The sequence below is a fragment of the Narcine bancroftii genome, chromosome 6 (assembly GCF_036971445.1).
Source record: "Narcine bancroftii isolate sNarBan1 chromosome 6, sNarBan1.hap1, whole genome shotgun sequence".
Lineage (NCBI taxonomy): Eukaryota > Metazoa > Chordata > Chondrichthyes > Torpediniformes > Narcinidae > Narcine > Narcine bancroftii.
The window spans coordinates 39223919-39237608 of NC_091474.1; the positions used below are offsets into that span (position 1 = coordinate 39223919).

Below are 13690 nucleotides of genomic sequence, written 5' to 3' on the forward strand. Positions count from 1 at the left end.
GGCAGCAGATGTGGACAGAGATTGCTAAAGTGACACCCAGGACAATGAACTGGCAGGGGTAGAAGCTGGGGCAGTATCAGACCAACAGCCCTAAAATGGCATTGGTCAAGCTGCCCAGCTAACTCAGCAGAAACAGGCTAAGGAAGAAGGGCATTCATATGCATGGATGTTCCTGCCCACTACTGTTATTCATATGGATAACTCAGTCAATCAGCAAAAAAATGGCAGGAACTTGAACAGTATAAAAGTAGCCTTTCCAGCCCTAATAAATGAGTGAACTTAACCTGCCACACTGTGTGTGTTTCTTTGTAGCAGTCAGCTACACTAGAACCTCCATGAAAAAGTTGACTTGGGATTATAAATTGGGAGGTCTGATTGCTGGATTTTTAAAAATACTATTGGACAGCCCAGTCGCTTCACTTTTTGAGGTGGTACTCTCTACACACAGGAGAAAAATAGCAGGAGAATTTATAGATAAATGAGATATTAAATTAATATAAGGGAAAATTGATACCCCATATTAAAACATGTAATTCAGACATGGCAAAAAAATAAATCAATGTTTTGGACTAAAGGTGGGGATATCACCTAAAACACTCTTGACCCAGAACAAATAAATACCCATGATTCTGGATAATAAGATCCTGGACTGGTGATGGAAGGGGATAAAGAATATCAAGGATTGTTATGAGCAAGGGCAGCTCATGTCATTCGAACAGCTAAGGAATAAATATGATTTCCATTATAAAACTTTCTTCTGTTATCTTCAGCTAAGATCTTTCTTAAGGAATAATTTGGGACCATCCATACCCTTACCCATGTGTAGTGACATGGAGATTCTAATTCAACAGCAGAATACGTGCAAGTTTATCTCTATGATACCTCTCCTATTCCAAAGTGAGGGTCCAAAGCCGGGCTTACACAGGCCGACAGGTTGGTGCAATACAATTTCTTGCATTAACTGTACCACACACCACAAAAATTACATAAATCTAAATCAAAAATCTCAGAAATGTACTTTTGGTGTGGTGTGGAAATTGGAATCTTTATCCATTTAACCTGACTGTGTACAAATGTGATCTGGATCTCATTCTGGGGGATATTTTGAAAAAAAATTACAAAGGTAAATTTTCTACAAGATCTGGAATTGTACCTTTGGGGAAACATTATAGACATGAGTTTTAAATTGTCCAGATCTAAATTCAGTTTGTGAAGGTTGCCTTGTCGGTAGCCAGGAAGTGTATAGTGGTCACATGGAAATCTGTCTCCCAACTAAATATTACACAATGGAATACAGAAATGCAGAGTTGTTTTCCCCTGAAGAAAATTACGTACAATTTGAGGAAGAAATATGGCGTATTTATTAGAGTGTTGCAACCCTATCTGCAGCACAATGGTCCGTAAATGTAATTATACCCCTTTTAGATAAAATTAATACAACAACCGTGCCATGCTTGAGATCAGTGAAGTGGGTTGTGGCACAAGCGACGTGCTCTTGTATTTTGTTCCTTATCCTTTTATTTTTGGTTTCTTTGGGTTCTTCTTAGGCTCCCTTAAAGGTTTTTGACTTTTTTTTTTGAAATTTATTTATAGTATCTCCATACATTCATTTCAAATTGACTTAGTATAATATTACATAATAGATACTAAATAATTTTCAAATTTTCACCCCCCCCCACCTCCCCTAACCCCTTAGGAAACCACCTTGTGGTGGTTAATTCCCAAAAACCCAAATGGGTGTGGTATAAACCACAAGTGGCATATGACTTTCGGGAGCAGAAGTACCACTCCCTCCCCCCCCCCCCCCCCCGGCAGACAAAATACACGTATAAACTGAAAAATCATTATTTCTTATATCCATAAAACCCCGGTCCATCAATTTAACCAATCTTATTCATAAACTCTTTTTTTTGAAAATCCAAACTTGATATTAAATTTTGCACCCTTTCCACCCTCCCAACACTGAGTTAAACATTGTTTACAATCAATAAAAGCTTTTTTTTTAATTTTTTTTCAAGTCTTCCTGAATTTCATCCACTGAATTAAAACACCTCTGAACATCCCAGTTCAACACCGAATCTTCCATTCTTCTCAGTCTCAAGTTGAATTTGTAGCTTACTTTCAAAAAAAGTTTTTTCAAATCTTTTAAAATTTTCTTGAACATAATTCCTTCGGTCTTGATCTTCTAAAGCATCAATGTTATTCATAAGTTCTTTCTTCTATGTTTCCCAATTTAATATCAAATTTTCCACTTTGTCAATCTTCTCAATGTTAAGTTGAAATTATTGTTTATTTTCAAGAAAAACTTATTCAAAATTTTTAACTCTTCTTGGACATTGCTCCTTCGACTTTAATTTTATAAATCATCAATCTTGTTCATAGTTTCTTTCTACTGAGTTTCCAAATTTAATAAAGTTTCCGTTTTTTCCAATTTTCTCAATATTAAATTGATCTTGTTGTTTATTTTAAAAAAAAACCTTTTCAAAACTATTAAAATCTGTTTGCAATGTATGCATACTCACAGATAATAAATTCACTCTTCCAATATTCAATCCAAAAAAAATCACTGATAAACCTTATTGCAGGTCAAGGAGTTCCATATATATGTTTATCTTCAGAAAATATTTCAAATATTTCAAATCAACATTCGTCACCATCTTTCAAAAAGGAGTCCGAAATCAACTTTAATAAGTTCTGTTCTTGAGAAAATTCCAGCACCAACTCCGGCTCTGTCTGGGCAAATAGGTCAAATTTCTTCCAAAGTCAAAGAATGTAATTTTGTTCTGTATTTATAGATAATAAGTTCATCCTTCCGATATTCCATCCAAAAAAAATCACTAATAAACTTTAATGTTATCTGGATTTTTAAAACTCACGGGCAACCAATGCCAATTACTGCAATTTATCTTCATAAAACATTTCAAATCAATATTCATCACCATCTTTCAGAGGGGTGTCCAAGGCCAGCTTATTCGACAGTCCAATTAATGAGCTCCGTTCTTAAGAAGATTCCAGCCTTGACTCCGTGGTTCTGTCTGGGCAAGTAGGCCGAGTTTCTTCCAAAGTCGGAGAGTGTAGTTTTGTTCTGTATTTGAACTCTATTTTCCTTAATCTTTGTTGCCATTTTAAACTAAAAACGATTGATAAACAAAACAAAGACTTTTAACAGAAAAGAAATATTCTTAAAACGGGTATTTATATAACTGCCTGGGGGAGACCGGGAAGGCACGTCCGCTCCCTACGCCATCTTGCCACGCCCCCCGGTTTTTGACTTTAATGATATTTTATTCTTTGTATTTGTTTAATTTATATAATCTTTTTTTTTATTAGGATACAAGAAGGAGGGAAGAAAGGTAGGGGATAAAATAGACTCTGTATGATATACACTATTGTTGGGGGGGGGAAATATATTCTTTATTTGGATTTATACGAATCTTTGAAAATCAAAAATAAAATATTTTTTAAAAACTGTCAAACTATTTCCCCCCCCCCACCCACCCACTGCCAACTACCCACACCCCACAAATTCAAGTTGAATTTGTCTGGAAAGCATACAATAAAATGGATCACAATGCAAAGACAGATCAGTAGCAGACCAAGAAATAAACAAATAATATTGTACAGGAGGTGTAAACAAGAGAAACAGAATCGTTATTCAAAAATAATGAAAGGAAAGTAGCATGGATAATGAAAATTTGAAGGTAGAAAATTTCATTATAAATTTTGAATAGTGAATCAGAAGATTCCTCGTCAGAAAATGCAGCACTTCAATCAAATGTATATTGAGCATGATAGCTGTAAAATGCAAGATCTAAATGGAGATCTAAAGTAATAAACCAGAAATGCAGTGCTAAATATGGCTGTTAAATGGAGCTTTTATCTAAATGCAAAGTCTCCCCATTGTCGATGAGCCCTACAATGAATACACTGAATTGAAAGTAATACAAGTAAATCACTGCTTCAATGAATATAGAATTGAAGCCACTGGCAAAAAAATTAAGGAAAGTAAATAGGCAAAAAAATAAGGAAGTTTAAAATTGGCACCTTTCACTGTTAGTTCACCAATCCACGCAACACACAATCTCAAGAAACCAGAAAATTGACTTATCCGGCATGTACCAATCCCCTCAGGTGCTGGATACCAGGTGTTTTACGTTTTATGTGTAGGTCCATGTATCATGAGGATACAGAGGCATTGGAAATATCTATTTTTCTACTCCTTTCACTCATTCTAAGCAAATCAATGCTGATCTCGCAGTTCTCCATTCATTTTGGACCAATAGAAAAGGTTTTTTTAAATCTCCTGCTAAGCAATGAGCTTCCTCAAAAAATAGTTCCAGATGCAGCATTCTTTCCAATCACAAGTGTCAATCAAGCCAGATAAATGTTGTGGAAACTAGCTAAGCCACACCTCTAACATTATCAGCTTTCAAAACTGGCATTCTAATGTTCTGAAAAAATTTAAATCAAACATGATCTTAAAACTATTTTTACTCCTGAAAGGGCTCTTCAGTTTTCAGTTCTCCAGACCTGTCAAATGCTAAATCAACATCCCTTGTTATCTAAAGTTCCTCATACTTGCTTCTAATTCCTTTAATTCATTCTTCAGCACATTGACCCTGAACTTTCACTATTTCACATTTAAATGTTCCACGTTGATTGCAGACTGATCTGCAAGTAACTGTTTGTGTCAGGTCTTACCCCAATACACAACCATCCATTTACTTTTCCATAACTCCCATTAAACTTGCAGAGTTAAAGTCATTATTTTTTTAAATACCCTCCTACTGACACTCCTACGACTTGCCCAATTACATTTTCTAACAGCAGATTTAGTCAGACTAGCTGCACAGGGCCTCAAAAAAGCTCTCGCGGATGTGCTTTAAAAATTCTGAGCCTTTCATGCTAAAACAGTCCAAGTTATTATTGGGGAAGTTGAAATCCCCAATACAATAATCAAATACTTACACATTTCTCTACATATCTCTAATAAATCTCCAGAAAAGTGATTTTTTTTTCTGTTCGTATGTTTCATCCATATATTCTCACTTTTAGAATACCATCCCTTATTACTGCAGTAATAGTGGGAAGTCAGACTCACTGTATTAAAATAAATGCATTATTCAACATTCCTTCCATTTATATGTTCACTCTGCCTACTGGACAAACTCGGTAGACATTTATTATCTCTTTTTCTAACCCATGTGTTACTCTTGTTGGTGTATCTTAAATACCTGCACAGCTACAGAAGTAAGAATTTTGGTGCATCTGTACATTGTACTTGTGTATATTTCAATAAACTATCTGTACATCCACTCTGTGCACATTCCCCAACAAATTAGTTTAAATCTCCCAAACATTTTTTTTTTTAAAACTATATTTGCTGAAAAATTAATCAATTAAAATTAGTTTGCTTGTAGCTAAAAAAAATGCAAATAAAAATCTTGTCAGGCCCCAGGAATCTTCTCCAGTTTCCTACAATACTCTGGGATAGGTCTCATCCAGCCTTGGGGAATTACCCAGCCCTTTTCATTCTAGAACTTCTAATTTTGCAGATGAGATGAAAATCGAGAGGGTTATATCAGGTTACAGAACAATGATAAATTGAAAACTTCATTAGGATGATGGAATATATGTATGAGGTGATGGATTTTGGAGGAAGAAGCTAATATGGATAAGATATATTCAATTAAAAGTAGGGTCCAAGAGTGTATTGAGGAATAAAGTGGCCTTAGCGTACAAATCCAAAGATATCTGAAAGTGGTGGCACAGGGAGATAAAGTGGTTAAGGAGGTATACAGGATGCAGCCTTCATTAGCCAAGTCACAGAGTATAGGACCAGAAAGTTCTTGATACAATGTTATAAAACAATGGTTAGGACACAACTGAAATATTGTGGCATTTTGGTTCCCATGTTAGAGGAAGGAAAGGACTATACTGGAAATATGCAGAGGAGATTTACCAGTATGTTACCTATTAGTTAGCATTAACATAGTGGGCTGAATGGTCTGTTGATGTGTTATATAATTCTGTTTCTCAATTCCATTTCCCCAATTATTTCTCTGTAACTTTTTAGAGCATAAAACAGTACAGCACAATGTTGGCCCACAATTTCTAGGTAACCCTCTATCCTGATCAGGTTCCAGTTTTCATCTGTCCTTTACCTGTTCCCATTTTTCTTAGTCCATTCAATTACTCACTTTTCTCACAACCCCCTCCCAGTGCTCTCCTTCCTTGCACTCACCCGCCCGTCCCCCCTCGCCGGCCCGTCCCCCCCTCGCCGGCCCGTCCCCCCCTCGCCCGCCCGTCCCCCCCTCGCCCGCCCGTCCCCCCCTCGCCCGCCCGTCCCCCCCTCGCCCGCCCGTCCCCCCCTCGCCCGCCCGTCCCCCCCGCCCGCCCGTCCCCCCCCGCCCGCCCGTCCCCCCCTCGCCCGCCCGTCCCCCCCTCGCCCGCCCGTCCCCCCCTCGCCCGCCCGTCCCCCCCTCGCCCGCCCGTCCCCCCCTCGCCCGCCCGTCCCCCCCTCGCCCGCCCGTTTCCCTCGCCCGCCCGTTTCCCTCACCCACTCTTTCCCTCCCTCTCCCCCTCACCATCTCTCCCACCTTCATTTGTCCAGTATCCTATTTCTGCTTGGCCCTTCCCATTCCTTCTGCATTTAGTCAATTTTCACATGTTAATCTCCCCTTTGTAGTTTTGTCTCAAGAAAACATCCAACACAAAACATTGACTCTCCATTTCTTTCTATGTATATTGCCTAACCTGCTGAGTCCCTCCAACTCCTCTTTGTTTGCTCAAGATTCCAGTATCTGCTATTTCTTGTGTTTCTAATTTTTTTTTAAAGGATTTTTTTATCTTTTAAAAAGAGATTGGTTATTATCTGGAATGTGTTTCCCAAAAAAGTGCTGGAATCAAAATGAGAAACACAAGAAAGGCAAATGCTGCAGCCTTCAGTAAACAATGAGAAGCTGGAGGGGGTCAGGCAAGATTCAGGCATAGAATCAGCCAAATTTTCAGACAAAGCAAGGAAGAAGAGTTCTAATGTGAATAAATGTGATCTGTGTACATAGACATGGTGGGCCAAAAACCTCTTTCTATGCTGTTCAACTCTAGCTCTATGATTCTCAAAGTGAATGCAATTTAAAACCAGTTAATTAGCTGTAAAGACTAAATGAACTGGATGTACTTGTAAAGACAAACTCCCCATACAACTGAAAATGGTTGCTACATTTTGCTATCTGATTATGTATCATGAAATATCACCAGAATAAGAAATGATGGCTATAAACAAGTTAACTGAGGCTATTTGTGATGTGCAAATCAATTAATTTCCAATAACTTTGTCTTTCATGCCAAAACACTGCCAAGATTAGTATTTTACCAATGTGGATAAAACCAATATGTTAATGTATTTTAGGTACTCAAACTCACAACATTTGATTTAATTCACTTGCTTTTCTCGTCAAGTTTTCCTTTATTGGCCAATTGACCATTTTTGTCTGAATTTGAGACATCTTTCTAATAATTGTGAATTCTTTGAATTAACATAGTAAAGAACTTGGGTCCAGATGGGCCTTTACATAATTGTGAATTCTTTGAGTTAACATAATAAAGAACTTGGGACCAGGTCCTGCTCCTTATGCTCTTATAATATCTACCTTTAAAATTATAAAGCCTAATGCGATGATGACATCAAACAGACATCACAGCTGCTTAGAAAACTGTATTTCAGTTTACTAAAAAGTCTCTATTTTAAAAAGTGAACAGCAGCCATAGCATCAGGAATTACAAAATATAACTATTTGATACCTGAAGTTCTTTTCCATTATTCATCCTTGCAATTCCCTGAGATCAGATTTAAATAAACTCTGAAAATGTAAGGAGAATATTTACTTTTGTTGACAAAGTACTGAAGCTCATTATATGTACCCGTATAGCAAAATTTTGTTCTGCCATAATTCAGCAAAAAGCACAAGCAAATTATTTGAAAAGCTCAATATTTTTATGCAATAATTAGTATGCCTAGCTCAACAGGTGCTATAAATCACCCTCAAATCACACCCTCTCATCCAATGTTTAGCATCATCTCCCAAACCCTTTGACAACTCCGCTTTTCAACTCTTACATTTCATCTCACTTCAGATGCCCTCTCCCACGCACAGCTCCACTCTACACTCTCCTTCATATCTTTCGCCTTGCACATACCTCTGCTCAACTCTCTTTCTTCCCGATGCCATTTCATCTTTCATTCACCTCTTGCCCTCTCATCCATCCCTTCCAATCTTTTCACGTGTTGCCCCATATCAATTACCAATCCTATCACTCATTTCACCTTTTGGCCTGTCTCATCTCTTACCAATTCCCGATTTGACACACCAATTCCCATCCGATTTATTCCCCACCAATTTATTCCACTATTCCCTCCAATTTATTCTCGCTCCCTCCCATTTGCCTCCACTGATTTGTTCTCTCTCTCTCCCTTCAATATATCTCCACATTATTCCTTCAGTCTCCTCCTTATGGTTTCACCCATTTATTCACTGTACCTCCTATTCCTCCACCTTAACCACTCGTTCCCCTCTCCCTCCCATTCTCTTCACCCACCCGTTCCTGCTCTCCCCTCCTGTTCTCCTCACCCACTCTCACAGTCCCATTCGCCTCCACCTATTTGTTCTCTCTCCCTTCCATACATCACATTATTCCTTCAGTCTCCTCCTTATGGTTTCACCCATTTATTCAGTCCCTCCTATTCTCCTCATCCATTTATTCCCTCTCCTATTCTCCTCACTCGTTTATTCCCACTCTTCTATTCTAAACATCCGCTTATTCCCACTTTCTCTTCCAGTCTCCACACCCGCTTATCACCTAACGCCCACACTCTCCGCACCCACGTATTCCCCTCTCTCCCCTCTCCTATTCTCCTCACTCATTCATTCCCTCTCTGCAATTCTGCACATCCTTATTCCCATTTTAGCTCCCACACTCTGCTCACCCACTTCTTCCCTCCCCCTGCCATTCTCCTCGCCCCTTCTTCCCTCCCCCTGCCATTCTCCTCGCCCCTTCTTCCCTCCCCCTGCCATTCTCCTCGCCCCTTCTTCCCTCCCCCTGCCATTCTCCTCGCCCCTTCTTCCCTCCCCCTGCCATTCTCCTCGCCCCTTCTTCCCTCCCCCTGCCATTCTCCTCGCCCCTTCTTCCCTCCCCCTGCCATTCTCCTCGCCCCTTCTTCCCTCCCCCTGCCATTCTCCTCGCCCCTTCTTCCCTCCCCCTGCCATTCTCCTCGCCCCTTCTTCCCTCCCCCTGCCATTCTCCTCGCCCCTTCTTCCCTCCCCCTGCCATTCTCCTCGCCCCTTCTTCCCTCCCCCTGCCATTCTCCTCGCCCCTTCTTCCCTCCCCCTGCCATTCTCCTCGCCCCTTCTTCCCTCCCCCTGCCATTCTCCTCGCCCCTTCTTCCCTCCCCCTGCCATTCTCCTCGCCCCTTCTTCCCTCCCCCTGCCATTCTCCTCGCCCCTTCTTCCCTCCCCCTGCCATTCTCCTCGCCCCTTCTTCCCTCCCCCTGCCATTCTCCTCGCCCCTTCTTCCCTCCCCCTGCCATTCTCCTCGCCCCTTCTTCCCTCCCCCTGCCATTCTCCTCGCCCCTTCTTCCCTCCCCCTGCCATTCTCCTCGCCCCTTCTTCCCTCCCCCTGCCATTCTCCTCGCCCCTTCTTCAATCCCCCTGCCATTCTCCTCGCCCCTTCTTCCCTCCCCCTGCCATTCTCCTCGCCCCTTCTTCCCTCCCCCTGCCATTCTCCTCGCCCCTTCTTCCCTCCCCCTGCCATTCTCCTCGCCCCTTCTTCCCTCCCCCTGCCATTCTCCTCGCCCCTTCTTCCCTCCCCCTGCCATTCTCCTCGCCCCTTCTTCCCTCCCCCTGCCATTCTCCTCGCCCCTTCTTCCCTCCCCCTGCCATTCTCCTCGCCCCTTCTTCCCTCCCCCTGCCATTCTCCTCGCCCCTTCTTCCCTCCCCCTGCCATTCTCCTCGCCCCTTCTTCCCTCCCCCTGCCATTCTCCTCGCCCCTTCTTCCCTCCCCCTGCCATTCTCCTCGCCCCTTCTTCCCTCCCCCTGCCATTCTCCTCGCCCCTTCTTCCCTCCCCCTGCCATTCTCCTCGCCCCTTCTTCCCTCCCCCTGCCATTCTCCTCGCCCCTTCTTCCCTCCCCCTGCCATTCTCCTCGCCCCTTCTTCCCTCCCCCTGCCATTCTCCTCGCCCCTTCTTCCCTCCCCCTGCCATTCTCCTCGCCCCTTCTTCCCTCCCCCTGCCATTCTCCTCGCCCCTTCTTCCCTCCCCCTGCCATTCTCCTCGCCCCTTCTTCCCTCCCCCTGCCATTCTCCTCGCCCCTTCTTCCCTCCCCCTGCCATTCTCCTCGCCCCTTCTTCCCTCCCCCTGCCATTCTCCTCGCCCCTTCTTCCCTCCCCCTGCCATTCTCCTCGCCCCTTCTTCCCTCCCCCTGCCATTCTCCTCGCCCCTTCTTCCCTCCCCCTGCCATTCTCCTCGCCCCTTCTTCCCTCCCCCTGCCATTCTCCTCGCCCCTTCTTCCCTCCCCCTGCCATTCTCCTCGCCCCTTCTTCCCTCCCCCTGCCATTCTCCTCGCCCCTTCTTCCCTCCCCCTGCCATTCTCCTCGCCCCTTCTTCCCTCCCCCTGCCATTCTCCTCGCCCCTTCTTCCCTCCCCCTGCCATTCTCCTCGCCCCTTCTTCCCTCCCCCTGCCATTCTCCTCGCCCCTTCTTCCCTCCCCCTGCCATTCTCCTCGCCCCTTCTTCCCTCCCCCTGCCATTCTCCTCGCCCCTTCTTCCCTCCCCCTGCCATTCTCCTCGCCCCTTCTTCCCTCCCCCTGCCATTCTCCTCGCCCCTTCTTCCCTCCCCCTGCCATTCTCCTCGCCCCTTCTTCCCTCCCCCTGCCATTCTCCTCGCCCCTTCTTCCCTCCCCCTGCCATTCTCCTCGCCCCTTCTTCCCTCCCCCTGCCATTCTCCTCGCCCCTTCTTCCCTCCCCCTGCCATTCTCCTCGCCCCTTCTTCCCTCCCCCTGCCATTCTCCTCGCCCCTTCTTCCCTCCCCCTGCCATTCTCCTCGCCCCTTCTTCCCTCCCCCTGCCATTCTCCTCGCCCCTTCTTCCCTCCCCCTGCCATTCTCCTCGCCCCTTCTTCCCTCCCCCTGCCATTCTCCTCGCCCCTTCTTCCCTCCCCCTGCCATTCTCCTCGCCCCTTCTTCCCTCCCCCTGCCATTCTCCTCGCCCCTTCTTCCCTCCCCCTGCCATTCTCCTCGCCCCTTCTTCCCTCCCCCTGCCATTCTCCTCGCCCCTTCTTCCCTCCCCCGCCCATTCTCCTCGCCCCTTCTTCCCTCCCCCTGCCATTCTCCTCGCCCCTTCTTCCCTCCCCCTGCCATTCTCCTCGCCCCTTCTTCCCTCCCCGCCCATTCTCCTCGCCCCTTCTTCCCTCCCCCGCCCATTCTCCTCGCCCCTTCTTCCCTCCCCCGCCCATTCTCCTCGCCCCTTCTTCCCTCCCCCGCCCATTCTCCTCGCCCCTTCTTCCCTCCCCCGCCCATTCTCCTCGCCCCTTCTTCCCTCCCCCGCCCATTCTCCTCGCCCCTTCTTCCCTCCCCCGCCCATTCTCCTCGCCCCTTCTTCCCTCCCCCGCCCATTCTCCTCGCCCCTTCTTCCCTCCCCCGCCCATTCTCCTCGCCCCTTCTTCCCTCCCCCGCCCATTCTCCTCGCCCCTTCTTCCCTCCCCCGCCCATTCTCCTCGCCCCTTCTTCCCTCCCCCGCCCATTCTCCTCGCCCCTTCTTCCCTCCCCCGCCCATTCTCCTCGCCCCTTCTTCCCTCCCCCTTCTTCCCTCCCCCTTCTTCCCTCCCCCTTCTTCCCTCCCCCTTCTTCCCTCCCCCTTCTTCCCTCCCCCTTCTTCCCTCCCCCTTCTTCCCTCCCCCTTCTTCCCTCCCCCTTCTTCCCTCCCCCTTCTTCCCTCCCCCTTCTTCCCTCCCCCTTCTTCCCTCCCCCTTCTTCCCTCCCCCTTCTTCCCTCCCCCTTCTTCCCTCCCCCTTCCATTCTCCTCGCCCCTTCTTCCCTCCCCCGCCCATTCTCCTCGCCCCTTCTTCCCTCCCCCTGCCATTCTCCTCGCCCCTTCTTCCCTCCCCCGCCCATTCTCCTCGCCCCTTCTTCCCTCCCCCGCCCATTCTCCTCGCCCCTTCTTCCCTCCCCCGCCCATTCTCCTCGCCCCTTCTTCCCTCCCCCGCCCATTCTCCTCGCCCCTTCTTCCCTCCCCCGCCCATTCTCCTCGCCCCTTCTTCCCTCCCATTCTCCTCGCCGTTTATTCCGATCACCCATTTATTCCCTCTGCTGTTTGCGTCACCTTTTTATTCTCTCCCTCCTTTCATCTCGCCTCTTTCTCTGCCCCCATCTCTCCTCCCCTATTCACTTTGTCTCTTCTTCCATCCCTTTCTCGTGTCATCGTGCCCAATTATTCCTTTTCCCTTTCCCTCACCTCTCGCGCTCCAACCGTTGGCGACCTCCAAGCGCGCGTTGATTGCTGTTGCCCATTGGCTGTTGAATCTATCCAATCACCTGCGGCGACCCGGTCACGGATTATTAGCGCCGTGACCGCCCAGTCGTGGTGGAATATTTCACTCTGTGGTGCATTTCGCGCCTCTCCTGTCGTCGCGTTTTGGTTGATTCAGAGCTTCATTCCGTCCTCGACTCTTTCAGTGCCAAATTCATGGTCCCCCTCACCTTCCCCAATCCAGCACCGTTTAGTGCAGCACTAAAACTTAAGTAAAACGCAGAAATACAGAAGGAGCTCAGCAGGTCTCTGAACGTCCAAAGGAGGTAAAAGTATTTCATGGGTGTTTCGGACCTGAGCCCTTCAAGGTGAGCAAAAAGCGCGCAAGGGGCCTAGATGTTAACGCTGGTGATAAGGGAAGAATAAGCAGTTGGGGGGTGGGGAGAGGAGTGCAGTTAAAACTTTTCCTGTCGGGCCCTTGACCCTCTCACTCAAAACCAGTGCTGAAACCAACCCCCGCCAGCCCTTGCCCCATTTAATCCCAGCAATAGCTTGCTATGTATTTGATGTTTCAATGACAAACACTGCACACTGAGAAGTGCTGCTTCATTCATTGTTTAATACAGAAATGAAATGGTTCCCCATGATACACTGTATACAAGAGTGGCCACGAAATACGTTCATAGATATAAATACCTAACACTACTCAAGATACAACTCAAACCGCAGCTTCAGATGTCCTCATCTCAGTTGTATTCTTTCAGTCCCATTCCATGACTGCTCTTCCCTTAACTCCAGCAAAAGATTCTCAGGAGAGTTAGCATTCCCTGAGAGCTTTATCCCAATGTTTACTCGGAGGTAGAAGAATGCTCCAGGGAACTATGTTCAGATATCAACAATTGTCACTGGTGAAAAAAAATTCAAGAAACTGAATTTATTTTCCAAATAAACAAAGCCTTTAACAAAATGGACGCATTTGATCTAAATTCCAAAATTAGTGTGCTCAAAGTGAAAAGCATGAGTGAAACTGTCCAAACATTGAGCACACCTCTGAAAGAGGACTTCCTTTGGATCTGTGTACCAATGTGCCAGTGACGCAAACTAACTACTACAATTCAAATGGTGTTATTATTGGACAAGTCACAAAACTATGCCAACATCAGACAGTAAAC

At 45.8% G+C, this 13690-nt stretch overlaps 1 protein-coding gene and 1 long non-coding RNA gene across 8 annotated transcripts in view; one reads left to right on the forward strand and one right to left on the reverse strand.

Annotated features, from left to right (window-relative positions):
* The window catches only part of sycp2 (synaptonemal complex protein 2), a 328877-nt gene extending 316313 nt beyond the window's left edge, over nucleotides 1-12564 (reverse strand). For 4 of the 6 annotated variants that reach the window (XM_069884685.1, XM_069884690.1, XM_069884688.1 and 1 more), the window contains exons 1-2: nucleotides 12372-12493; nucleotides 7804-7862 (exon numbers count right to left, since the gene is read on the reverse strand). In XM_069884685.1, coding sequence (XP_069740786.1) covers nucleotides 7804-7827 — 24 coding nt within the window. In that variant the 5' untranslated portion in view covers nucleotides 7828-7862; nucleotides 12372-12493. The other 2 variants (XM_069884683.1, XM_069884684.1) reach the window with 2 other exon arrangements.
* Nucleotides 12565-12570: 6 nt separating this feature from the next.
* The window catches only part of LOC138735971 (uncharacterized), an 89312-nt gene continuing 88192 nt past the window's right edge, over nucleotides 12571-13690 (forward strand). For both annotated transcript variants that reach the window (XR_011340039.1, XR_011340040.1), the window contains exon 1: nucleotides 12571-12886. This is a non-coding gene — a long non-coding RNA (uncharacterized lncRNA). The remainder of the gene's footprint in view (nucleotides 12887-13690) is intronic.